A 27,758-nucleotide genomic window follows, 5' to 3' on the forward strand; every position below is an offset into this window, starting at 1 on the left:
ATGTATATAACCAGCTGCAAGGAGCCTCACATTGTTAGAGCAGAAAGGTGAGGTTAGAAAATGGTCAGATCATGAAGGTCTTACTGTGCCAAGCTAAAAAGTTTCTACTGGTCATGGAGAAGCATTAAAGAATCTTGAATGAAGGAACAACAATGTCATTTTGAAAAGATGACTTTAACAACAGTATGGAGACTGGACATGTTGTAGAGTGAGACTATAAGACTTGTAAAGGACAAAATATGAATTTGACATGGTCATTGATCCATTAATAGCAACAAGTATGAGCAAGAATGGAGGTCACAGGACCACAGAGTAGACAACTAGGTGGTGTCAATGAGTTTGGACAGTAGGAGGCAGTTTCCTTTTTTAATCATTGGATTTATTTTTCCCTTCATTAAAGAGTTCATTAGAGTAAATATGGAAAACATATTCACTAAAAAATTGAGGTTAAAGGTAGTATGAAAAGCCATTAGAAGATTTTAAGAGACATGGTCTAACTGGCTCACTCTGAATGCTGTGTTAAGAATTAACTGAAGGTAGCAGCTAGAGCCAAACAGGGATTCCAATTAGAAGGTACTGCAGAAATGCCTAAGAAAGATAAAGTGTTATCATAATGTTAACAGTGGAGGCGAGAGAAATAATCACATTATGGATATACTTTGAGTATAATGAATATATCAGAAGGTGGTTTTAAAACTAAACTTCAGATGCTATTTCAATAGGTAAAACGGCTGAAACAGTTGACAGGAGGAATTGCTTACAAAAACTTGTAGTTGAGTACACAATGTTCTAGGGACAGTGAAATCAGTCTATCCAGATTAATGATTTCATGCTGGGGGTTGAGCTATTCCTAAAGGTCTAGGGTTTTTTCATCTGGATAATATAAAGCTCAGATTGTGCCACAGGGATAGTCAAACCCAATCTTGGGAAAGAGTCAGGGGAGGCTTTCCAGAGGTATATTTCTACCTAATGTCTATAATAGTGCATACCACATAAAGTACAGATTTTCATGGTACACCGATTCTGGGAAGTCTTCTGAAAAGCTTAATGTCATTTAGATTTCACAAACACTTCAAGGAAGGTCCTGCTAAGTGCACTCTATAGTTAAGAAAAATCGTGACTCGGAAAGTTTCACGATTAGCCCGAAGAAACCCAGTGGAGAGGCCCAGCGGGAAATCTCACGAAGTCTTCGCGGCCCGTTTCATAGAACTGGGGACTAGACGTCATCATACACTTCCAATAGCAACTGATAAGGCCAAAAGACACAACGGTTACCCAGTTTTCCTGGGAAATTTTGTGGATTCCGGGATCCGCAGAACGGACAGACAGGAGCGTGCAATTCACTAGTCGACCAGCCAGGATAACCCCACCACATCAGAGCAGGAGGAGGAACGCAGCTGCAGACAAGCCGGCTCCACTTCCGGCCGCCCCGCCCCAGAGGGCGGGGCCTCCAGGCCGGGCCACGCCCCCGAGGCTACAGCTCTGGGCTGTTCTTAGGCAAGGACTCCACTACGGTTACTGTCTCGGCAGGCGGTTGGAGCCGTCAGACCTGCCCAGCTCTCAGACTGGAGGGGCTCCTCAGGGCGAGCAGAGGTTCAGACCTGATTTCTTGGTTTTTTTTTTGCTGACGCTACCAACTGTAAACGCACTTAGTGAGGATCCCATGGCGCTCAGACGGAACCCCTACCGCTTGTGCGCTCAGACCACCCCGGGCTGAGCTGGGCCGGTTTTATGCTGGGGGAAATGGTTTGATCCGTCTGATTTCTTGGGGGTGGGGACTCGGGCCGGTGTATAGTGCTCTATCCTGGAGAAGCTGATCTCTACAAAAGGGACTGTCCCCACACTCCTCCTCCCGCCGCCTTCTCACCATTCTGCCCTTCCCTAGGAGGAGAGCACGGAAAAGAAGCGATGCGGCCCTTCACAGCCCAGGGCTCAGGTCAGTAGGCATTTCTTCTCCAGGTCAAATACTGTTATCATCTCACTTATATGTGGAATCTTAAAAACAAAAACAAAAACAAAAATCCCCTAAACTCATAGAGAATAGACTGGTGGTTGTCAAAAGGGGAGAGGGGTGAAATGGATGAATGTGGTTAAAAGGTACAAACTTCCAGTTTAACATAAGTAAGTCCTGGAGATGTAATGTACAGTCTGGTGACTACAGTTAATAATACTGTATTGTATATTTCAAAATTGCTGAGAGTAAATTTTAAAAGTTCTCATAAGAAAAAAATATTTGTTAACTCTGGCGACAGATGTTAGACAATGTGGTGATCATTTTACAAGTATATACAAATATTGAATTATGTTACACATCTGAAGCTAATGTTATATGTCAATCAAAAACAAACAAAAAACCACTTCTACTTGTGCTATATACATAATCTGTTAAGGTATAGAAACCAGTCCAAGGAGAGTTGGACTCCCAAGGATGTGAATCATAGATATATCCAGGAAGACTGAGATTCCCTTAAAGTCCCTCATCAGATTATTTTGGATCCTGTATCAGGTATCTTCCATTTGCCTTTGTAGATCCACTCTCCATCCTTCTCCAACACTGGGAGACTTACCCAAATGGATTATATCAATAGCTCCCTAGCCCTTTGGCTTTGACTAGATTTTGCCAATGGGTAGCCCTGGCAGAACTTGAGGGTTGATTTTGACTGGCTGCTTTTTTAGATCTGAAGTCACAGCTCTTACCAAACTGCCTTCTTTATATGACTTTCTCCTTCTAGTTTCTGGAGATGGCTCCTTTCTCTTGACCCTTCAGGCCCAGGGGTAAAACATCCCCTTGTTACTACCACTGGAGTACTTCCCTATTTCTTGTGGTTTCCCTAAACTCTGCCTACACCTCTTTAAGTAGTCTTGTATTATTAAGCCATTGTCAAATTATTCTAAAATTAGGTATGAAATGTTTCCTGCTGGGACCCAGACTGAAATACTTATTGGGACCAAAGTGGTCCTAGAAAATAGACTCTCTAAATGGGTTTCAGGATTGGGTTGCTGGGAGGAGCAGAAATAACTTCATTGCTAGGAGGAAAAAGAATCTGAGGGCATTGAGATTTCTCAAATCATCACTAGTGGTAGAACTCAATAAAAGTGCAAGTAGAGGGCCAGGTGTTGAGAAATCAAGTGGCTATGGCATTCAGTTGCTATGGTGAAAATAATGATTTTACAGATCTGGAGCCATCTGGATTCTCTGTCCCCTTAGAGAATGAACACAGAGAACAAGAGCAGCCCAGAGCTGTGCACATACAAGAACCAGAAGAGGATCACGAGAAGGCCCCTATGGCAGTTTTGAAGTCGTTTCTCATTTTCAATGGCTACAAGGCAAATACAGCTGAGGACCAAGCCTCACTCTGAAATGGCTGCAGAATTTGAGCACCAATTAAATTCACAACCTGGTGAGAGAGATGGTAAGAGAACTGGCGAAGAACAATGGACAGGCATTTGGGTGGACATCAAAGATGCTAAGAACACAGCCACCCCATTCCTCTGAACCTCTCGTCAGTGAAAACAGTATCCCATGTCTACTTATTTGAGGGTGTCAGACCTCTTCTCCATTCAAGCTTACTCTTGACTCCACCCGGAGCATCTGCCTCACAAGCTGGTACCAAATCTCTTCAGTACTCATCCCCACCACGGTCACTGGCTCCTGGCCCATAATGAGACTTAGATCCCAACTGAGCCCTGACAGAAAAAAAAAAAAAAATGCAAGCACTCCCTGCTCCTAGAGGAGATACCTATTAACTGTAAGAATTACAAGACCTCAGTAATTGTGTTACCAGTTACTAATGATGGAGAGCAAATGTGGAAGTAGATTCTAAGATGGACCAAATATAAGTTACGTTTGGGTTGAATTTATTGTCATGGGTGCAAACATCTGGGACCTATAGTTTAATGCGTTGCTTTAAACACTAGAAAGAACAACCTATTCTGTTAAACTAATTAAAACCTGGAATCAAACTTGGCCAACTTCTAATAACATAACTTCTCGAATACCATAGAGAACAGTATTCAGAGGTGCAGGGTGATGGAATATTGGAATGGATTCACTATTACTCTCTTCTTCAGAGTTGACAGATGTTTTGAAAGAGGAGCAGAGATGATCTTGAACAGCTCTGCTGTGTCTGTTTTGTGTAGGCTGGAGATGATGGTGAAAACTGCTGCAATGGAAATGGGTTTCTGATCTTAATGGTAATCATATAATTCACAAGTGGCGGAGGCCAGGTGGTTAGCATGTGTTAGAGATAAATGGTTATAATCACTGCTAAGTTACAGAAGTGTAGTCGTTATCAGTGCTTTGATCCAGAGGAATCTGCCAATGACAACTTGATCACAGCTCCCTAGACATGAAACGGATGGACAACCCATGTAAGTGCTTACGGACATATTCAAGCAGATGTAAGGGAGCCTGGGTGATGCGCTTGCTCTGCCTCCAGCTCCTCACCCCGACCTGGTCCCTCGGTGACTGTTCTTGTGGCTGCTGCTGCTGCTGCTGCTGCTGCTGAGTCTGCTTGTTCTTGAATCATCTTTGTTCTTTTTTGCTCCCTCGGGTTGAGCTCTGCAGTGACTCCCTCCCTCTTTGCAGGTTGGATGCCTGGCTCCTTTGGCAACTCTCTTTGCACTTTCCTATAGTAGACCCTGCATCCCATACTGCCCTCTGGGGGTGCTCATGCACTCTTGAGGTTTTTGAATCCTTAACTCCCTTCTGAGTATTGACTTTTTAAAGGTTCTTCATACATGCTGTCAAACTGACTCTCCAGAAAGGTAGTAATCATTTACACTCCCTTTAGTGGCTATGAGTTGCCATTTCTTGACAGTCCTGCTAAACTGAGCTTTATTATTCCTTTCACATGTTATTAGCACCAAATGTTGTTTTTATTGAGTGAAAACAGTATTCTCCCCCATGCTTATTAGTTATCCTTTTTTCATGAACTGTGTTAATTTTTAGACAAATCTTCATTGCTGTTCAACTATTAATTCTTGCTTTTAATAAATATCAACCTATATTATATATTCACGTATATTCACCTAATATATCTGCTTATAAATGTAATATTAACTATTCTTTTTTCCACACCAATTTGAAGTGATAATTTATGATATGCTAACTTCTTATAAACATCTAGCTCTAGTTACAATCAATTCTGTCCCAGAGATGTCAATTCCAAGGTTAGTACCACACTATGTTACTGGTATAGTAAGATTCCTATTATTACCCTCCTTTAATAAAAAGGCTTATAGCTATTTTAACTTACTTCTACAAAATAAACTATAATCAACTTTGTGAAATACTCTTCCCAACGAAATATTTGATTATATTTTTAAAATAGTTTAACGTGGGGAGATTCAACATCTCTACAATAATCTCATTCAGAAACACTTTCCATTTATTCAAAGTATTTTTTGAAGGGTGTATGTGATATAGCTGAATTCACTTACTAAATTTAAGTTTCCGATTGATTTTTTTTAGGTTGTCCTAATGGTCTGCCATATTACCAGCAAATGCTTTCTCCTTTCCAACTTTCACTTATTTTCCTTCTCTCATTATGTCAAGTAGTACTTTCAGAGTGCTGAATAATTATAGCCAGAATTTTACTTTTTGCCATTACCCTTAGGATAAAGTCCAAACTTCAAAGGTGGCTTACAAAGTCTTTCACAATCTGGCCTTTGAGTATCTCTCTACCTTCACTTCTATGTCCTCCTGCTCCATTCCTTTCCAGTGCCCTATTCCGGTCAGTGAACATCTGTTTCCTGATGTCACACCTTCATCCCTCTGTAGCTTTGTACTCCATGTTTTTCCTTTATCATCTCTTCTAATATTCCCACCCTCCACCACATGCAGTCTAATTTCTGCTCGCTCTTCATTTCGGCTTAGATACCTGCCTTTGAATGCATGCAGTAAAATCCAAATATCTATTAAGTAAGCAAGTTTATTTTTAAAAGGCTGTAAGATGTTAACTGGCTGTTAGTTCTGCAAAAATTAAATGGCAAGTGTACTCTGAAGAGGTATTATTTGAAAAAAAAAAGAGGTATTCTTTGAACCTAAGAATGTTTAATTAATAAATAGTATACAGATCTTTTATTTTTTAGAAAGCATGGATTTAGGAGAAAAAAAATAAGCATTTTACTTACACCCAAATAGCTAGCTGTTGAGAAAATACATAATAAATTAAAATAGCACTCTTATATTTCAACCACCCAAAAGAAAACCACAGCTTATAAAACGGTGAACTATTAGGTCAGAATGCCTAAGATGAGAATGTCATAATCCATTTTATTAAACATGCAATTGCTCTGAATGACTGAACTATATACATCAAGAATTTCTTAAGTTTGGAATGTTTTTCTTTAAAGAATACTTTAAAAAATACAGATATTGAGAATATGTAGATTAGCAACGACACATCTACCTCCCATCGAAGATGATAACCCTCTTCCAATTCCAGTCCCCACTCAGCACCAGGACAGCCACAGATAGTAACAGGGGTGGAGTAATTAGCTTCACTGTGGTCTTCGCCATCGATTCAGAGTCAGTCCTTAGAAGAGTCCTTCTGCATTCTCATGAGCTCCTGGTTTCTTGTGACCTTCTTAGAAGGACTGAAAATTTTATTAAATATCAACTCCAAGAGTACTGCTCGGCTCCTCCCTAATATCTACTTCATCAATAGATCAGGTGAACATAGGTATGCCACAGGTTCCATTTATGAACTAGGGAAAAACGATGGTCATGGATATTGGAAAAAGACAAACACTTGTATGGTGATGTGTTTATCTCTAAACCCTTATGGTTTCATTTGGAGTCTGGAAAAGCCCCTTCAGATTTCTATCCAATAACAGATTTGTCTCCAATTTTAATTCAGTCGTTATCAATTAAAGAATAATCGGACAAACATTTTCTTTCATTTACTATATTCACAGGATTCCTTCCAGGATAAATTCATGGATGTTGAATGAGTTCTGCACTCTGGTGCAGAACGTAATTAAGAAGAATTAAGGTAATTCTGCATTCTTCCTTTGACCGGACTTCTGTCAAGTATGACGTTTTTGGTGTTTAATAAGATTTGAACTCCTGTTGAAGGTTTTCTTACATTCCCTACATTTGAATGGTTTCTCTCCTGTATGAATCACTTGATGTCGAATAAGTGAGGAGCTACGGGTGAAGGATTGTCCACAGTTAACACATTCATAGGAATTATCTGCAGAACGGAGTCCTCGATTTTTATTACTGTCTTCAAGCATACTGAAGGCTTTTCCATATTTATTGCCTTCGCAGGCCTTTGCTTCAGTGTGAATTTTCTGATGCTTAGTAAGGTTTGTACGTCGGTTGAAGAATCTTCCACATTCACTGCACTTATAGGGTTTCTCTCCTGTGTGAATGATCTGATGTCGAACAAGGGATGAACTGCGGCTGAAGGCCTTCCCACATTGAAAACACTCATAGGAATTCACTGTGGTATGACTTTTCAGGTGCTGAGTGTCTGTACGCAGGCTCAGGGCTTTCCCACATTCATCATATTCTGAATGCTGCTTACCTACTGAGTCTAAATTAAATTCAAAATTAGTTTTAAGCTGATCACACTTTGGGGATTCCTTCTTCATAGGAATGCTCTGTGGTGTATCAAAAATTGAGTTAACTGACTTAACATCTAAGCAGTCCTTATTTTCACCATATTCAAAGTCTCCCTCCTCAGTGCAGACTGTCTTACGGATGAAACCTTCTTGTGGCAAATTTATGTCCCAGTGTTCCTGGTTCCTATACAACCAATCATCATATTTCCAGGCATCTGCAGGAGGATGTCCACTGTCGGTCAGCCCTGCCATAATCACTCCATGAGACAGTTCCTCTCCAGAGACTCTCTGCTCTGGAACTGGATCCTCCTTTTCTGAAATTATCTTACTGTCTAAAAATGAATTAAAAATTCCATGAACTAGAAGAAGGGAAATTGCTTAATTAGGAAAGGGATGCTACACCACATAAGGGTGTTTGCATATTTTCTGGGTTTTTAAATACAGAAAGGAAATGTGAGGTGAGGTTAGAAAATGAGGATTACAGAAGAAATAAATGGATAAAAATATTTAAAAGCAGGTTCAAGAGATCATAAAATCTGAGGAGAGCTATTCAGGAATACTAGAAGAATACACGGAACCCGGGTAGAATATCAGCATGTGACCTGGGATGCGGCGGCATACCACAGCTCAAGCCGTCACTCGTTCCCGACTAGTCTGTCAAAGTTACACCTAATCTTCCTTTCTGTGGCATCTTGTCTCTTTTAACCCAAGCTGTTCTAAATAATAAGCCCTTCCAAAACACCAGTTTAATCATATCTTTAGAAATGTGTCTACATTTACAGGTCCGATACCTTAACTGGTTAAAAGCAAACTTGCAATCACAGTGCCCCTATTTTCTGTAAAGCAGCCATTATTTCCTGTATTTAACAAAGGCAGAGAGAACTGTAATACATGACAGCAGGGAAACCATCATTTTTCTGGCCTCAAAATCACTCCTGATTCTAAAAGTGCTAGGACACTTTTCTGTGTATTTCCTAGAACTCAAAACCTTACCTGTTCTGATCAAGGCTGGGTTCTTTTCACCTGTGTTCAGCTTCTCTATTCCTTTAAAGTTTCACTTCCCTTCTCAAAATTCCTTTTTTTTTACTTAGTTTCTGTATAAATACACCCAGTATACTGTATCTTCCAACAAATTTTAAAAATTAAATTGAACTGACTTCTCTCTTTTTCCACATAACCTGAGGTATGTCTAATGATTTTACCTTCCACACTTTATTGTAGCCAAATTAATCTTCAGCTTTGCAGATTCACATATATATAATGACCCACTTCTCCCAGTCTCTAGGACATCTTCACACAACTGTCCCCACTCTCCTCCACCTCAACAAATGAGAGACTATCATCTTCCACATGAAAGAACTTCCCTCGATGTCATTTTTGAGGACATTGCTCTTCTAACACTTTCATGAGAGTTCACAAAGAACAGTGGTCATTCAAGTTCTATCTCTCATACCTCATCTGTCCTTAGGTACTATTATTTTATTTAATGAAATGATTTTTACCTCAAAGCAGCTCCCACTGATACACACAGCTTTGTCAAGTAGATAGCAATTCAGCCTTCGTTAGTCTAATTTCTAGGACAAATCATCATTTGTCTCTACAATACTCAAGCTGGAAACTAGACTATTAAGTCAGAATCTCCTGAGGTGGAGCCCAGGAACATAATGGGAATATCGATGGCAGTTTTCCTCCCCAGTGTGTACTGGGTGTGTGGGGCAGACAACCTGCCCCTTTAACTCATATAGGTCTCCAGGGAGAGGGTAACCTCTTCCAAACCTGGACTTAATTTAGACGATAAATTCCTGGACTTCAAGCTTGATGCCATAATGAGCTGTCTTAGGAGAAAAGTATTTAACAAGGGGGTAAAATGAAGTTAATTTGTGGCCAGAGGACAGACTATAGCAGGTCAAAATAGTGGGACATGCTTTGACACTCTCCCCGTAGAGAAGTGGAGTTTGCTTTTCTTCCCCTTAAATCTGGGCTGATCTTGTGTCTGCTTAGCCCACAGAATGTGGTACAAGTGATGCTATGCTGCTTCTGGGTCTAGCCTTTCTTTCTTTATTTTTTGGTATTACCAGGTTTTGCTTGTTGCCTGTTTTACTCCTAGCCTTTAAAAGACTGACAGCTTCCAATTTCTCTCAGGATGTTCCCTCTCAGAAGCTGGTTGCCATGCAGTGAGAAGTCCATGCCTCCAGGAGAGGTCATGAGTAGGTGTTCTGGTCCACAGGACCAGCTATGTTCCCAGGGACAGCCAGCATCATCTTCCAGCTATGGGATGAGTCATCCTGGCCATGCCATCCCAGTCAAGCTCCTGGAACACTGCATCCTCAGCCAACATCATATGGAGTGTAAGAATCCCTAATTCACCTCACAAAATTGTGAGAATTAATAAAATAACTGTTTTAAGTCACTAAGTTTTAGGGTAATTTGTTGGAAGTAATTGATGACCAAAACCATAATTGTTCTAGCAGTATTTATCGAACAGCAGAATTCCTAGTTGTATTTCCCTAAATAAATCTTTGTTCCCCTCATATTTGTACAGCTCATTTTTCATGCAACTTCCTTACTCCTATTTTAAAAATCTCTTTCATGTTTTTTTACTATCTTCAAGTCACTTAGTTCTAATATGTAGAAAAGCTACTAATATTTTAATTTTGTCTGGCCGCCTTACAAAATTCTTAACAGATATAATAATTTTGATACTAAGTCTCTTACATTTTCTAAGTAGAAAGTTATCATACACAAACAGCCTTTTCTCTTTTCTATTAATTAAATTTCTCCTTTGTTTCATTTATTTTTCTTTCATTAGTTAAGTCTTTCAGGTAAATGTTAATTATGGTAATAGGCATTCTTATCTGTTGATTTTGGTGGTAACACCATTGTTTGCCTTTACATGTGATATTAACCCATGATTTGTTCTCTTTTTGCTCTAACTAAGTAGATTTCAAATCACTGGCTTATGTCTGACCACAAATTCCAAACTCATAAACTGTGCTTTATCTTTAAGACTTTGTTCCTGTCTCTAACCTAAAACAAAAATAAACACTTTAAACCTTGGCCTATAATCTTAATTCTAGGCCTCTGTCTACATCCCTGCTGGAGGCCAGCCCATGCCAAACCACCTTTGCCTTTCTTTGACCTACCCGACAATTTTCCACAACGTCTCGATCACTCCAGTGGCTTATGTGTTCTTATAGATGAAAATCCATAGGTTTCAACTAGTTAATTAAGCTCTCCATATAAAATTTGGCTTTATATTCTCTATCCAAATTTACCTTATAGTGTCTCTAATACACTTGGATCATTGGCTCTTAAATCTAGATGTGCATCTGAATCATTTGGTGAGCCTTACAGTTATACGTGTGTCTGTGTGCACACATTCCATGTGCCTAGACCAGGCTTCTCAGGAGCACAGTGATGTCAGAGGAGTCGATTTCTAAGAGAAAGAGTGGAAACTGCAGGTCCTGTTACAGGCTGGAATTGATACCGTTCCACTTATGCTACATTTTACTGACTAAACAGTTAGTGCCAGCTCACATTCAAGGGGAGGGGAGACAACATCTACGCCTTGATGGAGGGAGTGACAGTGTGTGACATCTTTAACCCACCAAAATCCATTAACTGTTTGGGAAAATAAATTACATTTACTAAAGTAAATTCCAGACTGATTAAGGTATATATTTAAATGATGAAATAGATGAAGTTAGAATAAAATGAAAAACTATGTTTCTTAGCTTTGAGATGGAAAAATTCTTACATATAAAATTAACAGGTATAAAACAAGGGGGGGAAGATATCTGATAACATAAAAAAAGTCTGGCAGACATCATGAATAAAATAATAAAAATTTCTTCAGATATATCTCATTTGCCACAAATATGGTCAATAGTGAGAATCTTACATAAGTTCTTAATATATTAATTAAAAACCTCTGATAGTTTTAATAGATAAAGGACATAAAACAACCATTTATTGAATCACAAATGACCAAAACAATTTTTACCTTTCTCCTAATCCAGTATCTATCCATCTATCTATTTTTTTCCCTTTGGTTCCTATGTAGGTACAAAGGACTGGAGATGCAAAGGTAGGGCAGAAAGAGACTTATGGAATTAAGGCATCTTTGAGATATTCAAGAGAAATGTCATATGTATATGAATTATCAGTTCAGAGAATAAGCCTGAACTGGGGATACAAATCTGGAAGCCACTATAAATGTGTGCTAACTGAAGTGTAGCTACAGATGTGATAACCTAGGGAAGAAAACACAGAGTAAGAAGAGCAGACAAAATGAGATCAAATGCTGAAAAACTGAAATTTATTAGACAGGTATAGAAGGACAAGTCTGCAATAGACAGAGACAGAATAGACAGAAACAGAAGAGGAAAATCAGAAGTGTCACAAGAACCTAGGAGTGTTTTAAGAAGGAGGAGCAGTTAGCAGTGTCACCTACTGTTGAGAAGTCAAGTGAGATAAGGGAAGATAAAATGTCCACTGGAGTTAGCTACTATAAGGTCATTAACGACCTTAGCAAGAACTGTTTCAGATTAATATTTGGAGTAAGAACTAAAGAGGAATGGGTGGAGGAATAAAAGGTGAGGAAATGAGAAAAGCCAAGTATAAAAAACCCAGGCAAGTCTGGCTACAAAGAGGTGAGAAACAGAGTAACAGAAGAGGATATACAGTTGAGAGAAAAAAATTTAAAAATTAATAATGAACTGGAAGTGTTAAAAAGTTAATGGAAGGATGAGGCAGAAATGCTGAAAATTTAAGTTAAAAAAGGCAGGACGAAATGGGGTCCAGAGGATAATTTGGGAGAGGATCTATCTTACAAAGGAAGAAATGGAGGAAACTGCCTAACAAATGAACAAAGATTTCAGGTAAACAACACTCAGTGTTTTCCAGGGTGATAACAGAGACAGTAAACAGAGTGACAATAATACTAATATTATAAGAGTATGGGTTGGTATAACCTTTCTGTAGACAATACAGCCTAATGCAGCAAGACAGTCAATATATTTACACCCTTTGATGCTGAAGTTCCTCTTCTAAGCAGGCATCCTGCGGAAGGCATCAGATAAGCCTGAAAAACTGACAACAAATGAAATGCCCAACAGCTGGGGTGGGGAATGGTTAAATACACTGTTATACATGTATGTGATGGACTGTCATATGTGAGTTAGAAAACACATTTTCATAGACTATTTAATAGGTGCTTGCTCATGATATCATATGAGGGGAGAAGAGCAGAAAATATAATGACATATTACTGATGATCCTGATTTTGGAAAAAAGAAATCTTTACAAGATACAGGTGCATATCATCCCCAACAAAGAAAACGGCTTAAGAAAAACAAACCACAATGTTAATTCTGCAAAGCCCTGGGGTGATGGAGTGAGTTATACTCCTCTTCATACTTTTCTATACTCATTAAAATTTATATCAAGCACACAGTAATTTCTAATCTCTTACAAAGAAAATGTTAAGAATAAGGAGATTATGAGGAAGGTAGGGAGTTAAGGCCCAAGTTAAGGAGTCCTACAGTAAAAGGGAGAAACATGGAAGACTACTGAAGTCGCTCTAGTATAAAGCAGTTCTTTGCTTCTCTTTAAAAGGAAGAATATGATTCAATGTTAGGTTGGCTAATGTTTATAAAGCACTTACCAGGTGCTATTCTAAGTGTGCTACACGTATCATCTCATTTAATCCTCACAGTAAGGTGGAGGGAAACACTGTTACTAAGTCTATGTTACAGATGAGGAAACTAGCAGCAAGCTCACCCCAGGCCACTCTGCCTGTGTTAGAGTCTGTGTTCCTAACCCACACAGCCTGTCCACATGAAAAAAAAGAATCTGTGAATGAAAAGCAATGACTTTTTTCTTCAAGGTTTAGCTGGTTTGTTGTCACCTCTCAGCTATGAACTCAAAGCCTGGGTTTTATCTGTCTGTGTATTTACCAAACAGAAGCTTCTTACTAATGACTTAGATCTGCCCCATTCTTACCCAAAACAGTTGCTCTCGGGATTTCTTGTTCCATTATCCAACTTTTTTCCTTACTCTCCAACTTGGCGATCTCAGCTGGTTTGGAAAGCAGATGCTCTGTTCATGGGGAAAATAAAAAGAAACAAACAAACATGACATTTCAGGCATTTTTACAGGGAAGAGAATTCCACCCCAATGCAGTAGTCTAAGAGCTGCTAAAAGATAAGGCCAGAGATCACCATGGACCTGTGTATTTCTAGCATTGCATCAGAAAGGACTTTCAAACCCACACGGCAGGAAAATCTGCTACTGTGCCCAAAAGTTATTAAGAAACCTGAAGCTAAACCCAGATGCCCTTAACCACTGCAGCAGTCCTGTAGTTCTCAACAGGAGGTGAGGAGACTACTAGAGGCAGATGAGGTAAGTACGCAGATGCCACCTTTATGCAACGAATTCAGGTTCCTATAGTTGTCCAGCATCACATCCCTGTACAGGTTCTTTACAGCAGGGTCCAGCTGCCCCCACTCTTCCTCGCTGAATTCCACAACCACATCTTTGAATGTCACTGGTTCCTAAAACATTAAGTTCCTTTTTAATCAAAGGTCCCAAAAATATTACAGAGGAGAAATGAATTTGGAAAGAACAGGGTAGGTGGCCAGAATATACAAGAAATTGATAGGACAATGTTTGGGGTTCTAAGTGATAAAAATCAAGTTACATTAGGGGCCTATCCTCTTGGTACTCCATGAGGGCTGCCAAAAGGAAAATGAAGGGCCATCCTAACTCTAGATTAGCTTACATTTTAATTAAGGAGGAAAAAAAACAGTTGGAATAACTATGAAACTGTAAAAAATACTATAGAGTACAAGTAATTCACATGAAAGGAGTTTAGATCAGGAAGAGTTTATTAAGTAGACTTGAAGGAAATCTGTATGAAGACGTAGGCTCTGCTAGCAGAAGAGGTAGCATCTCTTTCTCATGCCTAATCCTTCAGGTCTCAGAGCCCAGTGTTGTTCTGTCACATCGGTCTTTCCTGATTACCCAACAAAGTAGCCATCCTCCTAATCAGTCTACTGCATTATGTTTATTTTCTCTGTAACAATTATTATCTGCAATTATCTTATTTGCGTGAGTTTTCCTGTCTACTTCTACTAGAATGTAATCTCCGTAAAGGCAGGCATTTTGTTCTGTTTCCTTAGATTCCCAGCCCTTGGCAGGCTCTCTGGCACGTTGGCACTGCATAAATACTTGTTTCAGGAGCCCTCAGCCCATCGGTTATTGCACCTCTCTCTCCAGCATCCTCAACCTGGTCCTTACTGGCACCTTCAATCACACCGAAATAAACAAATCCTTCCAACACCTCAGAGCCAGGCTTTGTAAGCTGCCTTTGTTTTGCCTACGTCCTCACCTTTCCCTTCTTCCTCAGTCCTCTGCAATCTGGCTTCTATTCCCATGCATGCTTGTATCTCCATGATGTTAAGTGAACAGACACTACTTAGGCTGTGTTTTTCTGAATGTTTGAGTTCCCCTAGAAATATGCTCATCCTTTGCCTCAAGGTGATATGGTATTTTCCTGGTTAACCTCTACTACCATGGTCCTTTCATTTCAGTATCCCTTGAAGTTTCTTCTGCTCCTGACTATTAGATGACACTAGTCAGGATTCTGCCCTTGGCTCCCTTCACTTCTAAACATTCCCTGGGCCAACCCTATTTTGATAGCTCCAATTATCATCTACAGTCTTGAGAGAACAGATGCACAGAGAACATACAAAGATTAAATATTTTCCAAAAAGTGTGTCGTCAACTGAAACAGGTCCAGCATCCTGTGGCAGACTAACAGTCATGTCCTTAGATGGAACTATGTTTGGGAAAAGTTCGAAGGACAAAGGCAGAACATTTCCATCAAGAGTGGAACCCTAGTTTACCTGGGATGTGCCTGTTAGTGAGTGAGTGTCCATGTTCTCCTTCCTGACGCCCCACTTCTGGAGGAGGGCAGAATCCTTGCAGGTCATAGCTGAGGAGGATGAAGAAAAACATTAGGGAGACAAGTTTTGCCCCGGGGAAACTTTTAATGATTATAGTAGTGGATTTTTCTTCCCATTATTTATTTTTTTTATTGAAGTATAGTCGGTTTACAATGTGTCAATTTCTGGTGTACAGCATGTTTGTCACACATATACATACATTATTCTTTTTCATATTCTTTTTCATTATAGGTAATTACAAGATATTGAATACAGTTCCCTGTGCTGTACAGTAGAAACTTGTTGTTTATCTATTTTATATTTATATATAGTAGTTAGTAGTTTCAAACATGCTACTCATAGGAATCATCTTCAGAACTTTGAAAAAATGACGTCGGGCTCCATCAGCAATCAGAGTTCTCCAACAGTGGGGTCCTGATCTTTTATTTTTAAAAAGCTCAAAGTGATTCTGATGTTCTACCGGGGGTCAAGAATTACTGGATCACAGAGAAGAGAGCCAAAATAGCATTTTGAGGCCTCATCTGTAGTTACAGCAGATCCAAAAAAATAACTTTAATCTTGTCAAAACGGAAGCCTAACTAAGGCTTAGCCACCACAGGCTGCAATTCCACTGGGAGCTAAGAATATTTTACCCAACCAAACCCTTCTTCAAAGACACTAGGGATTACTCTACTCGAGGGTTCCTTCCCTCTACCTTGCTCTGTGTATACCACACACAGACTTAGGCAGTCTGGTCACCGTGAACTACTGACTCTTTCAGGACATAAAAATCTGAGCAGCAACAAATTTTCTTCAGCCCTTTGGTGAGAAGTAATACCCAAGGACCACTTCCTAATGTTTCTCCAAGATTCTTTAAATTACACCACTAATCCTCAAAGGCCAGACTATGGGCTAATACTGGTCTGTGAAGAAGTTTTCACTGATTCAGGGTGAAATAAGAAAAAATAGAAACAATGTAGGAGATATTTGAGACCATTTTGTAAAGAAAGTCAAATTTGAAGAAAAAAACCCCCTAAATTTCTCAGCAACGTGCCACTTGAATGCTGCCACAAGATGACAGTCTGTTAACCTTATTCAGACATATAACTGTGAAACTTCAGTTGGCTTGGTCCTGTAATCCTTAGGACAGTAAATACCACATTGTTTCTTATTCTTGTCACTCTTGCAAATGTGCAAGACATCTTGAGAAGATGCATAAAACTTCAATCAGCCATCCCTTTTACTGCTCTCATGGAATATTGTTTCATTCCCTTCATTCTCCTCCCCTGCTGACCTCCTCCTTGAACCTTCAGAATTGTGTTCTCCAAAACTCTCCTGTCATTCAAAGAAAAATTCATATACATTCTAAAGCTCTTTACAAAGCATTCTTCCTGCTAATCTAAAATGGATCTTGGCCATCATCAAAGCCTCCTCTTCTCATCCTCCACAGCTGCGGTCTTGGAAGTTGTCTTGATATATTCATATTTCTCCACTCCCACTTTCTCACAAAGATTTTTCTGCTCTCATAGAATAATGTTTTCTTAGGGGTTCATGCCATTTAGCTGCAGCCTTCTTGATGTTGCAATACAGTAAGCTATTGCAAATTCACTTACTCAGCCCATATTCACCAAGAAGTTCCTACGCAGGAGGCACACAAATGCCCGCCCTCAGAGAGCCTACAGTCTGTTGTGAACGACAGACATCAAATAAGTAATTGTACGAGGTCAATAAAAAACTTCAGTTACTTAGCTCACATTGTCGCTTTCCACCTCAAACCCTGCATTCTTATGATAGCTTATTTCAACAATCGCATAGGTAACCTTTTCCACAACCCAGCCTGAAGACCCTTGACAACCTTATTTCTAATAACCATCAGCAATCAAGCAACTTCCTTGTTCACACTTGGGTCCTTATATACTTAGAACTGTTCTGCTCCAAGAACAAACTTAAATGATCCTAATGACATTTTCCTATCCTTTCAATTTTCACTTTCTTGTCCTACCTGGTGTAGTCTCCAGCTTTCATCAAGGTTCCACCATTGTACATTGCTTCTTTAATTTTCTCCCAAGCTATCACCCCTCCTGTGAAGTCACTTTCTTTTCTATGCAGCTTAAACTTCATGGTAAACCACTTCCAGATTTACTCTTTTCAGACTTCAGATTCCTGGAACATTGATGTTTTACATCTAACATCCAATCTTAGCTTGATCCAATAATCTTTTACCTTACCTTTTAAAAAATTGAGGTAAAATTCACATAACACAAAATTCACTACATTAACCATTTTAAAGTACACAATTCATGGTTTTTAGTATATTCACAATGCTGTGCAACCATCACAACTATATAATTCCAGAACATTTTCATTACCCCCCAAAGTAACCCCATAGCCATTAAGGAGTCACTTCCTTTTCCCCCTCCCTCCCATGCTGTCTCTTTGGATTTGCCTATTCTGGGCATTTCATATAAATTCAGTTATATGGTACGTGATCTTCTGCATCTCACTTCTTTAAATTAGCGTAATATTTTGAAGGTTCATTCATGTCGCAGCATGTTTCAGTACTTCATTCCTTTTAATGGCTGAGTAATATTCCATTCGATGAATATAAATATTTAGTCTTTTATCAGCTGATGAACTTTTGGATTGGTTTTTTGGCTATTATGAATAATGCTATGAACACTCATGTACCAACTTGTGTGTAAATACATGTTTTCAACTCTCTTGTGTATATAATAATTCTGTATTCAACTTTCTAAGAAACTACCAAACTGTCTTCCACAGTGACTGTACCATTTTACATTCCTAAAGGCAAAATATGAAGGTTCCAATCTCTCCACATCCTCACCAACACTTATTATTTTTTTTTAATTAGTGTAGCCATCCTAGTGGATGTCAAGTGGTATCTCACTAAGTTTGATATAAAATTCCTTAATAATCAGGAACAATTATTCCTATGCTTATCAACCATTTGTATATCTTTGTAGGAGAAATATCTATTCAAGTCTTTTACCATTTTTAAAATTGTGTTGCTTGTCTATTTGTTGTTGAGTTATAAAAGTTCTTTACATTTTTCCAATACTAGGCTTATACCAGATATGATTTTCAAATACTTTCTCTCATTCTGCAGGTTTCCTTTTCACTTTCTTGATAGTATCTTTTGATGCACAGAAGTTTTTCGTTTTGATGAAGCCCAATTTTTCTTTTGTTGCTTGTATTTTTGGTGCCGTATCTAAGCATCAATTACCAAATTCAAGTGATAGTTATTTGTTTTCTTGTATGAGTTTTATAGTTTTAGCTCTTATATTTAGATTTGTTGACCCATTTTCAGTTAATTTTTGCATATTGTATCAAGTCTTACTTAAATCTTTTGCCTCTGAATATCAAGTTGTTCCAGCACCACTTGCTGAAGAACTGTTTTCCTATTTAATGGTCTTAGCACCCTTGCTGAAAATCAGTCGACCACAGATACATGAGTTTATTTCTGAACTCAGTTCTATTCCACTGATCTAGATGTCTAACCTATTCCAGTACCTCATGGCTTTAATTACTGTAGCTTTGACTTAAATTTTGAAATTGGGAAGTGCGTATCCTCAAACTTTGTTCTTCTTTATCAAGGCTGTTTTGGCTATTTGGGTCCTTTGTAATTCCATGTAAATTTTAGGATCAGCTTGTCCATTTCTTCAAAAAGGTAGCTGGAATTTTGATGTGAATTGTGAATTGCATTTGAATGTATACAGATTGCTTTGGGGAGTATTGTTGTAACAATATCAAATCATCCAATCTATGAACACAGGATGTCTTTCCACTTATTCAGGTCTTCTTTCAACAACGTTTTGTGGTTTCCAGTGGCTCAATCTTATGCCTCCTTGGTTAAATTTATAGTTAAGTATTTTATTCTTTTTGATGCTATTATAAATGAACTTATTTTAATTTCAAGTTATGACTGATCATTGCTAGTGTGTAGGAAGACAACTGATTTTTGTATGTTAAAGTTGTATCTTGAAATTTTGTTCAATTTGTTTCTCAGGTCTAATAGTTTTTACTGGACTCTTTAGAATGTGCTCTATATAAGTCATCTGCCAGGAGAGTTTTACTTCCTCCTTCCCAATCAGGATGACTTTTATATCTTTTTCTTGGCTGGCCTGTAGTATAGTGCTGACTAGAAGTGGCACAAGGGGGCATGCTTGTCTTGTTCTTAATCCTAAAGGCAAAGCTTTCCGTATTGCACAGTCAAGTATGATGTTTGCTGGAGGTTTTTACAGATACCCTTTTTCAGGTTCAACAAATTCCCTTTTAATTTCTACTCTGCTGAGTGTTTTTATCATGAAAGGGCACTGAATTCTGTCAAATGCTTTTTCTGCATCAATTGATCATGTGATTTTCCCCTTCATTCTACGTCGTCATGGTGTATAATCCTCTTAATATGCTGCGGGGTTTAGTTCACCAGTTTTCTTTTCCTGTGATGTGTGTCTCTAGCTTTGGCATCAGGTTAAAACTCCCATCATAGAATAAGATAAGAAATTTTGTTTTTGTTTTTCTTTTTTGTAAGCAAGATTTTTATTAGTGAAGTAAAAAGGTCATGAAAGATAGTACACTCCCAAGAATTGGGAGCAGGCTGATCCAAGAGAGGAAAAATGGCCTAAGTCAAGAAGTATTCCCTCCTCCTCTATTTTTTTTTAGAAGAGTTTGAGAAAATTTGCTGTTAATTCTTCTTTTAATGTTTGGGAGAATTCACCAGTGAAGCCATCTTGTCCTTGGGTTTACTTTGTTGAAATTTTAAAAATTACTGATTCAATCTCTTTAGTTGTTATGAGTTCAGAGAGTTTTGGTAGTTTTTGGAATTGTTCTATTTCATCTAAGTTATCTAATTTGTTGGCATATAACTGTTCATAGTATCTCTTATAATCCTTTCGATTTATGGAAGATCAGTAGTAATGTTCCTACCTTTATTCCTGATTTCAGTAATTTTAGTCTTCTCTTTTTTCCTGGACATTGTAGCAAAACTTTTATCTGTGTTGTTGGTCTTTTCAACCTCTTTTTTGAATTTACGAAGTCAATATTCTTTGTCGTGCGTGCCCACTTAATAGTTAGCTAGTGATTCCATGGATGTCCTTAAAACCAGAAAAGCAAAAACAAAAACCATTTCCTAGCCTTTGCAGATGGGCTTTCTGAGTTAAGGAATGCCTTCCACACTTAGCCAGACAGTTTTCTCTTCTACCTTAGTCATCGCTTCCTGCTTCAGCAGGGCCTCAGGGCTGGCCAGAGGTGAGAACCAGGTGACTCAGGTCTTTCTGAACAGGTATCCAGCCTTCTAGATCTCTAGGAATGTGTAAGAGCTTTTTAAATCCCTCACTCCCTGAAGCACCTTTCCTCTCAATTTTTTGCTTAGTCTGTTTGTTCCAAATGTTAGTTTGCTGTCCCAAGTGGCACTGGCTAATACATTTTTCATTAAATGTTTTCAACAAATACTACCCAGGTAGTCACCTCAGCCCTGTGAGTTTTGAGTTAGGTAAAATAAGGGCAAATCTTTTAAGATGGTTCTTCAGGGAGACATGGCACGTTATAAGAAACCAAAAGCCTTTCTCAGTCCTGGATTACCCTGCAACCTCTCATTTCCTTCCCAACTAAACATCTCAAAAATTGTCTAAAATCATTATAAATAAATAAATAAATAAATAAATAAATAAATAAATAAATAAAATCATTATTACATTCCCACCTCATACTTCACATTTTTTTGACCCATGGGATAGACAGAATTATAGCCCCCCTGAGATGTCCATGGATTACTTTGATACATGGCAAAACTTGAGATGAAAAAAATCATCCTGGACTATCTAGTTTGGATGGTCCCGAACTAATCATATATGAGTCCTGAAAAGCAGAGAACCTTTCCCAGCTGTGGGCAGTGAGAGAGAGAGGGGGAGGGAGAGAGAGAGACAGAGACAGAGCGAGCACATGCTAAAGGGTGTGAGTGTGTGCAGGTGTGCCAGCGCCCACACGGTGAAAACAGAAAGAAGAGTCAGAGATGGCAGTGTGAAAAGGACTTAGCTCACTGTTACCAGCTTTGAAGATGGGGGAAAGGGATTACGAGGCCCAAAAAGGAATGCAGTCCTACTGATGCCTTGATTTTAGCCCTGGGAGACCCATGTTGGACCAATGACCTAATCAACAATTTCAATAAATTATTTTCAATATATGTCTTAACAGGACCTTTTTATTGCAACACTGTTGAACACTCCCCAATCTATCCTGGCTCTTTGACTTCCTGGATTACTTCTTTCTAGCCTGCTTACCTGAGTTTTCTTATTTTGCTCAGTTTTTCATTTATTTTTTAGACAAGGACTAAATATAACCCCAATACCAATATCATCACTGTCTCTAATCAGTAATGCCTCATCAAATATCCAGTCAGTTGCCTCATGTCTTAAAAGGTCCACACATTCACATGATCATTACACATCCATGTTTCTTTTAATCTCTAAATCCCTCCCTCCATATCCCTCCCTGCTCCCTTAGAATTATTTTGTTTTAGAAACTGAATTGTCTCGTTTCCCACAGGTTGGGTTTTACTAATGGCATTCCCAGGGTATGGTTTAACACGTCCCTCTAGCCTACACATTTTCTATAACTGGTAGTTAGCTTCTCCCTAAGGATTTGTATTTCTCCTACTTCTGTTTATATCTATGATTTTCTACATTTTTCTTTCTTGATTTTAGCCCAGAGACTCGCTGATCTACAGACCTGTAGGACTAAACATTCACACTGTTTGAAGCAACCAAGTTTATGGTTACAACCAAGTTTATGGTTACAGCAGCAACAGAAACTGCTATACTTCTCAACACTAAAGCCCTACTGTTAACTATATATTAATTTTTCATTGTGGCTGTCCCACAAAGACTTCAAATTCAACATGCCACATAATTAATACATTAATCTCGCCTCCAACAAAATCTGTTACCTATGCTTCATTCACGTAAGCCAGAACATTTATCCCATTCACACCTAACATGTAGTCAATAAATCCTTTAGGTTCAAATTCCTCTGGTTTCCCAATGCTTCCTCATTCTCTAACACCTGATTTTTACAATAGTTCCTAACTGGGTTTACTATTTTCAGGGCCCTCAGTGCTATCCTTTACACCAGAAGTTGATAAGTTTTTTTCTGTAAAGATCCAGATTGTAAACATTTTATTTAGGCTTCGTAGGGAGTACCATCTCTGCTGCAACTAATCAACTCTAGTCATACTATGAAAGCAGCTATAGACAAAACTTACAGGACTGGGTGTGGCTGTGGTTCCAATAAAACTTTATTTCCAAAATTATTTGACCTGTGGTCATAGTTTGCTGGCCCCTGCTCTAGGCTGAAACCAACACGGTATTTTTGAAAGTTAAATAAAATTGTTATACTGCCCTCCTCAGTCTCTGAAATTTCAGGTCAGCCCTCCTAACACGGTAAAGTTCTTCATGATCTGCCCCTGACACCCTCCAGCTTCAGAAAAAGTTATTATGCTAAGTGTAATAAGTCAGACAAAGACAAATACAGTATGGTATCACCTACATGTGGAATCTAAAAAAATAAAACAAACTAGTAAATATAACAAAACAGAAAGACAAATATAGAGAACAAAGTGGTTACCAGTGGGAAGAGGGAAGTGGGGGAAGGGCAATATAGGGGCAGGAGACTAGGAAGTGCAAACTATTATATATAAAATAAGCTACAAGGATACAGTACAACACAGGGCACATTGCCAATATTTTATAACTATGAATATAGTATAACCTTTAAAAATTGTGAATCACTATATTATATATCTGTAACTTACATAATATTGTACATCAACTATCTGTCAACAAAAACTTTTTTTTAAAGATAATTTTTCTTCATATAAGAAAGGTCAACTATTCAACCTCCAATTGTCTATATTCTCACCTTCATCTTTAAGCATATCAAACACATCTTCTATGAGGCTCACCACTTCTTTGCTGTTCTTTGGATGCTGTAAATTCACCCAAGTCCTGACTTCTTCAGGGAGAACTGTCAGGAACTGTTCCAGCACCAACAGCTCTACGATCTGCTTCTTTGTATGAATCTCTGGTCTCAGCCACTGAAGACAGAGCTCCCACAGTTGGCTCAGGGCTTCATGGGGCCCAGACACTTCCATATATTGGAAACGCCTGAACTTCTGACGAGAGGCCTCACAGTCATCTGTCCCCACGCCTGGGATGGTTTCCTGCTGCCAAGACACATCGGCTCTCAGGACCTCACTTTGTTCATGAGGAGCCAGGCTCTGAGGTTTTGGGATAGCCATCAACTTGTTCAGAGGCTGCATCTTCCCAGATAGAACTCCCAGTGCTGTTCAAATTTGTCTTGCCAGAGGATTCCAATAATTCTCAGGCTTGAGCTAAGCACTTATGTACTATATATATGCAGTGTGATTTGAACTAAGTTATATCTCAGTAAAAGGAAAGTTCTAGAGGCTTCAGAGCCAATCTTCAGGTACCTGACAGAACAGGGAAAAAAAAGATACAAATATGACCTACAGATAATGAACATGGATAAGTCAAAAAGTACATTCCCAGACTATAATAATTAAAAGTTTCCATTTGTTAGGATTCACTGTGAGCCAGTCTGCAATGCCCACCAGGGCGGGCTTAGGCTCAACTAAACACTTCAGACTCTCGAGACTACCATAGGTCAACCCGGCACCCGCCAGGCTGCTGTGAAGGCTCCTGGGCAGAAAGCACAGCTTGCTCGTGAGCACAGGAGTAACCAACACACTCTTCAGTAGGCATTCTCACAGAGTACAGCTCCAGTGAAAGGAGAGGTGGCCCATGTAGGTCGGGCAGAAGGCGTCCTGACTGAAAAGCCTTCCACAGGAGCCGGTACCTAACAACTCCAAGTGCAGCTCTCAGGGTTCCCCGGAGAGCGTGACTGATTATGTAAGAGTCACGACATTCAGGGAAGTACACTGAGATACAGCTTTCTGTCTGACTTACAGTTCTTCCAGCCCAGATGCAATTTATCATTCAGGAGCCGTTTTCATTATAACCCTCAAGGCCAGTGGTTCTCAGGGGCAATTTTGCCAACATGGAAAATTTGGCAATGCCTGGAGGCAGCTTTGGTTGTCACAACTCGGGACATTACTGGCATCTAGTGGGTAGAGGCCAGGGATGCTGCTAAATGTCCTGCAGTGCACAGGACACTCCTTTATAACAAATAATTATCCAGTCCCAAATGTCCATAATTCTGAGGTTAAGAAACTCTGCTGTAGTCAGTACATAGTGGCTAAGAGTATATCCTTTGGAGTTGTACTAACGTGAGTTTAAATCCCAGCTGTATTAGTTACTACATGTACGAACTTGAGCAAATTATTTAACAAAAGCTTGAGTTTTCTCAACTTTAAAATGAATATAACAATACCTACCTGATTGAAATACAGCGATTAAAAGAACACTCATCTCACTTCTTGGCAGACAATAAGCACTCAACAGATTATTACATACACACAGGTGTGACCGCTTGTATGTGTCTTACAAACTGGCCAAAAGTTTGTGCACAAAAGTATTTCCTGACCTCATCTATTGGCAATGTCCACCCAAACAGATCATTCAACATTCAAATAAGGATTAGTAAGCAGAGCGGAGGAAGGATATATAAAGACCTCTGAAAAGGCACTGTGGTAGAAGAAAAAATGCACAATGCTAAAGAGTTAGGGCAAGGAAAAAAAAAGAAGTTTGGAAATGAGCAGAATCCGTAAGACTAAAGGAAAAAAAAGAAAAAGTGATCCAGCTGATAGGTAATTTACACGAAGGTAGAGGTCAATAATTCTGATACTGCTATAGACATATGCTAGAAATGAATAATAAGTAAATAGATCACGATACAAAACTTCTCCAAAGCTTAAGGAAAGTACAGTTTCATTAAAAAAAAAAAAAAAAGAGGTTTTCCAAAGTGCTGAAGAGGTATCACTGAGTCTCAGCAAAGAATGAACTATGGGCCCAGATACTTTAAGAATTAACATACAGGAAGAAAGAAAAAAAGGTTCACATCACATGTTAAAAATAAAATGAAAAACCAAGTAAGTGTGAAAAAAAAGCAGGTTTAACAACAACAATATCCATTGTAACAATAAATGTACTGAGTAAAAACTTCAACTCCACTTTGTAAAAACACAATAGACATCCAAAACTAAAAAAAATCCAAAGCTGAAGGTAAAGGGATGATTAAAAAAATAACAAGCAAATGTAAACAACAACAAAATACACAGGATGTATTGAATTAACAGCGCCAGTGAATAAAATTAGACAAAGAGGAAACTTTCAATGACTGAAGGTCCAATTCAATGATCTATGACTGTTATTAAGTGAACCAAATAACACAACTGAAACAGATTTACAGCAAAACTTTCAGAAAACAAGAGATGCAATCAACAGTAACACAACAGAAACAGGAGACTACGGCAACTCTCTCAGTCCTTAACTAATTAAGCTAAAATTAATAGCAGAGCCGACACGAATAACATGCTTAGTCCAACACATAAAACCAGACAGAATGCAGTTTCAATTCAAACACTTGTGAAAATGCTTATAAAATCTGCTATTTATTAAGCTACCAAAGAACTCCTCAATAAAGAAGTAAACACAAGCGGTGCAAACCACATTTATTACCAGAATGAACACTAAAGTTTAACACCAAATAGAAAAAAACAATTTCAACTACTTTGAAATTTAACTTTTGCTTCTAAAAACAACTCAAATTAAAAACACTCCAAACACTGCATTTCAAATCTATAGAGCACAGCCCAAACTCTACTGTTAGGCAATGGCAAACCCATACATGTATAATTCAAGGAGAATGAGATGAATTAAACATTCAACTCAAAGTGAGAAAAAGCAACAAAATATACTAGGGGGTTAAAGGTTAAAAAATTAATAAATCACTCAGTATAAGTAATTATAAAGCCAGGAGGACAGATTAGAGATGTTCAGGATGACATGCTCACATTTACAGTTTCAAAGGAGCAACAGTCTGGATGACAGAATGTCCAAGGTATGGCCGTGACTGCAAGAAGCTTAAGTAGTCTGTAAGTGACAACTACTGGAATAAAGTCAAGAACCATTAAGGTTTAAACTCTCAAGTACTGACTAGACCCCTTTGAGGAAGATGGTGAGACTCAGGATGAAGACTTAAAAGACACTGAGCCAGAACCACTGGGAGGGAGGGAGGGCTCAATAGACAGCAATCTGGAGAGTTAAAAGAACCAGCTGACACAAGTTCATAGGATTTTACAGCGTCAAGGAACTTGAACAGGTGATAATTATAGGGAAAGGGTAGCATCTGTCTGTGAAGAGGGTTGTTTTTAATCGAATAGGTAATAGGCAAAGCAGCAGCTTGAGGTAGGGAGAATCCTTCACCTTTTCAGATTAGCTCGGGTACGGAGGAACAGAAAGCAGTGTGCAAATGTGTGACTGAAAAAGAGGTGCCTGGAAGTTTTAATGTCTGGGGAGTGGCCAGGAATGACCGGGAGACGAAGGCAAGTTGGAATGACCTTTTCTCCATTCCCTTTTCCAGTTGTTCCAGTCACCTCTGGTATGGAATCCACACCAGTCCTTCCCAAACCAGCTGAGCAAGATACACTCACCAAGTTAAGCTCCTGGAGATTGCCCCCACGACAGAATGGACGAGAGGACGGCAGAACTGGATCTAGAACACAGCCGTCCGGTTTCCCATGCCTAATCCTCCGTATCTCTCCTCTCTCATACACTCACTTCTTTCCCCAGCCTACATTTCCACCGCTACACAGCCCGCGCCCTTCTCCAGGTTCTCCCGCGGAGCCTGCGGAGCGCAGAGCCTGCGGAGCGCAGAGCCGGGATCCAGGGAACTGCGAACACGCGGAGGAGACCTGCGCGGTCGGGGTGGACGCCCTCAAGCGGGACTTGCAGTTCCACGCATCCGCGTCCTCGCCGCCCGCGGTCCAGCGTGATACCTGCAAGCTTGGCTCCCAGGGCTCGGTTCTGTCACACCCAGGAGCCGGTTCAGAGGAGGCGCCGAAGTCGCGGACCCTGCCGAAGAAAGGAGCTTGCGTCGGAAATCACGCCAGAACCTAGAACTTGGCGCTACCCTCGGCCCCTACACACACAGACTCGCTGTACGTCTTCTAAATGCCAAGGCGCACGCCGGCGCACTCCCGCGCACGCGTACCAGCCTTAGACGGAGCCCCCAGAAGCCCCCGCGGCC

The 27,758-nt window shown here is 39.4% G+C and overlaps 1 protein-coding gene and 1 long non-coding RNA gene across 3 annotated transcripts; one reads left to right on the forward strand and one right to left on the reverse strand.

Moving 5' to 3' along the window:
* The first annotated feature begins 998 nt into the window (after window positions 1-998).
* Window positions 999-7,023, forward strand: LOC123619562 (uncharacterized). The gene is made up of 3 exons (XR_006728205.2): window positions 999-1,593; window positions 1,886-1,936; window positions 6,922-7,023. It is a non-coding gene; the product is annotated as an uncharacterized LOC123619562 (long non-coding RNA).
* On the reverse strand, window positions 6,258-27,758 carry ZNF215 (zinc finger protein 215). 2 transcript variants are annotated; one of them, XM_010964936.3, is made up of 6 exons: window positions 27,163-27,758; window positions 23,451-24,021; window positions 15,480-15,568; window positions 13,994-14,126; window positions 13,576-13,671; window positions 6,258-7,904 (listed from the first exon to the last, which is right to left on the reverse strand). In XM_010964936.3, the coding sequence occupies exons 2-6, from the start codon at window positions 23,848-23,850 to the stop codon at window positions 7,033-7,035; spliced, it is 1,590 nt and encodes a 529-aa protein (XP_010963238.2). In that variant the 5' UTR covers window positions 23,851-24,021; window positions 27,163-27,758; the 3' UTR covers window positions 6,258-7,032. The 2 variants fall into 2 exon arrangements, with proteins under 2 accessions (XP_010963238.2, XP_045379742.2); XM_045523786.2 differs by lacking the exons at window positions 13,994-14,126; window positions 23,451-24,021; window positions 27,163-27,758 and having other exon boundaries at window positions 15,480-15,562.

This window comes from Camelus bactrianus, chromosome 10 (genome assembly GCF_048773025.1).
Source record: "Camelus bactrianus isolate YW-2024 breed Bactrian camel chromosome 10, ASM4877302v1, whole genome shotgun sequence".
Taxonomy (NCBI): domain Eukaryota; kingdom Metazoa; phylum Chordata; class Mammalia; order Artiodactyla; family Camelidae; genus Camelus; species Camelus bactrianus.

Excerpts from the sequence above, each read along its gene's own strand:
- ZNF215 (XM_010964936.3), bottom strand. The coding sequence starts at position 23,850 with ATGCAGCCTCTGAACAAGTTGATGGCTATCCCAAAACCTCAGAGCCTG. Across the intron at positions 14,127-15,479 it reads CACTAACAGGCACATCCCAG|GAACCAGTGACATTCAAAGA; the intron begins GTAAACTAGGGT and ends TTAATGTTTTAG. Across the intron at positions 13,672-13,993 it reads CCTGAATTCGTTGCATAAAG|AGCATCTGCTTTCCAAACCA; the intron begins GTGGCATCTGCG and ends CCCCATGAACAG.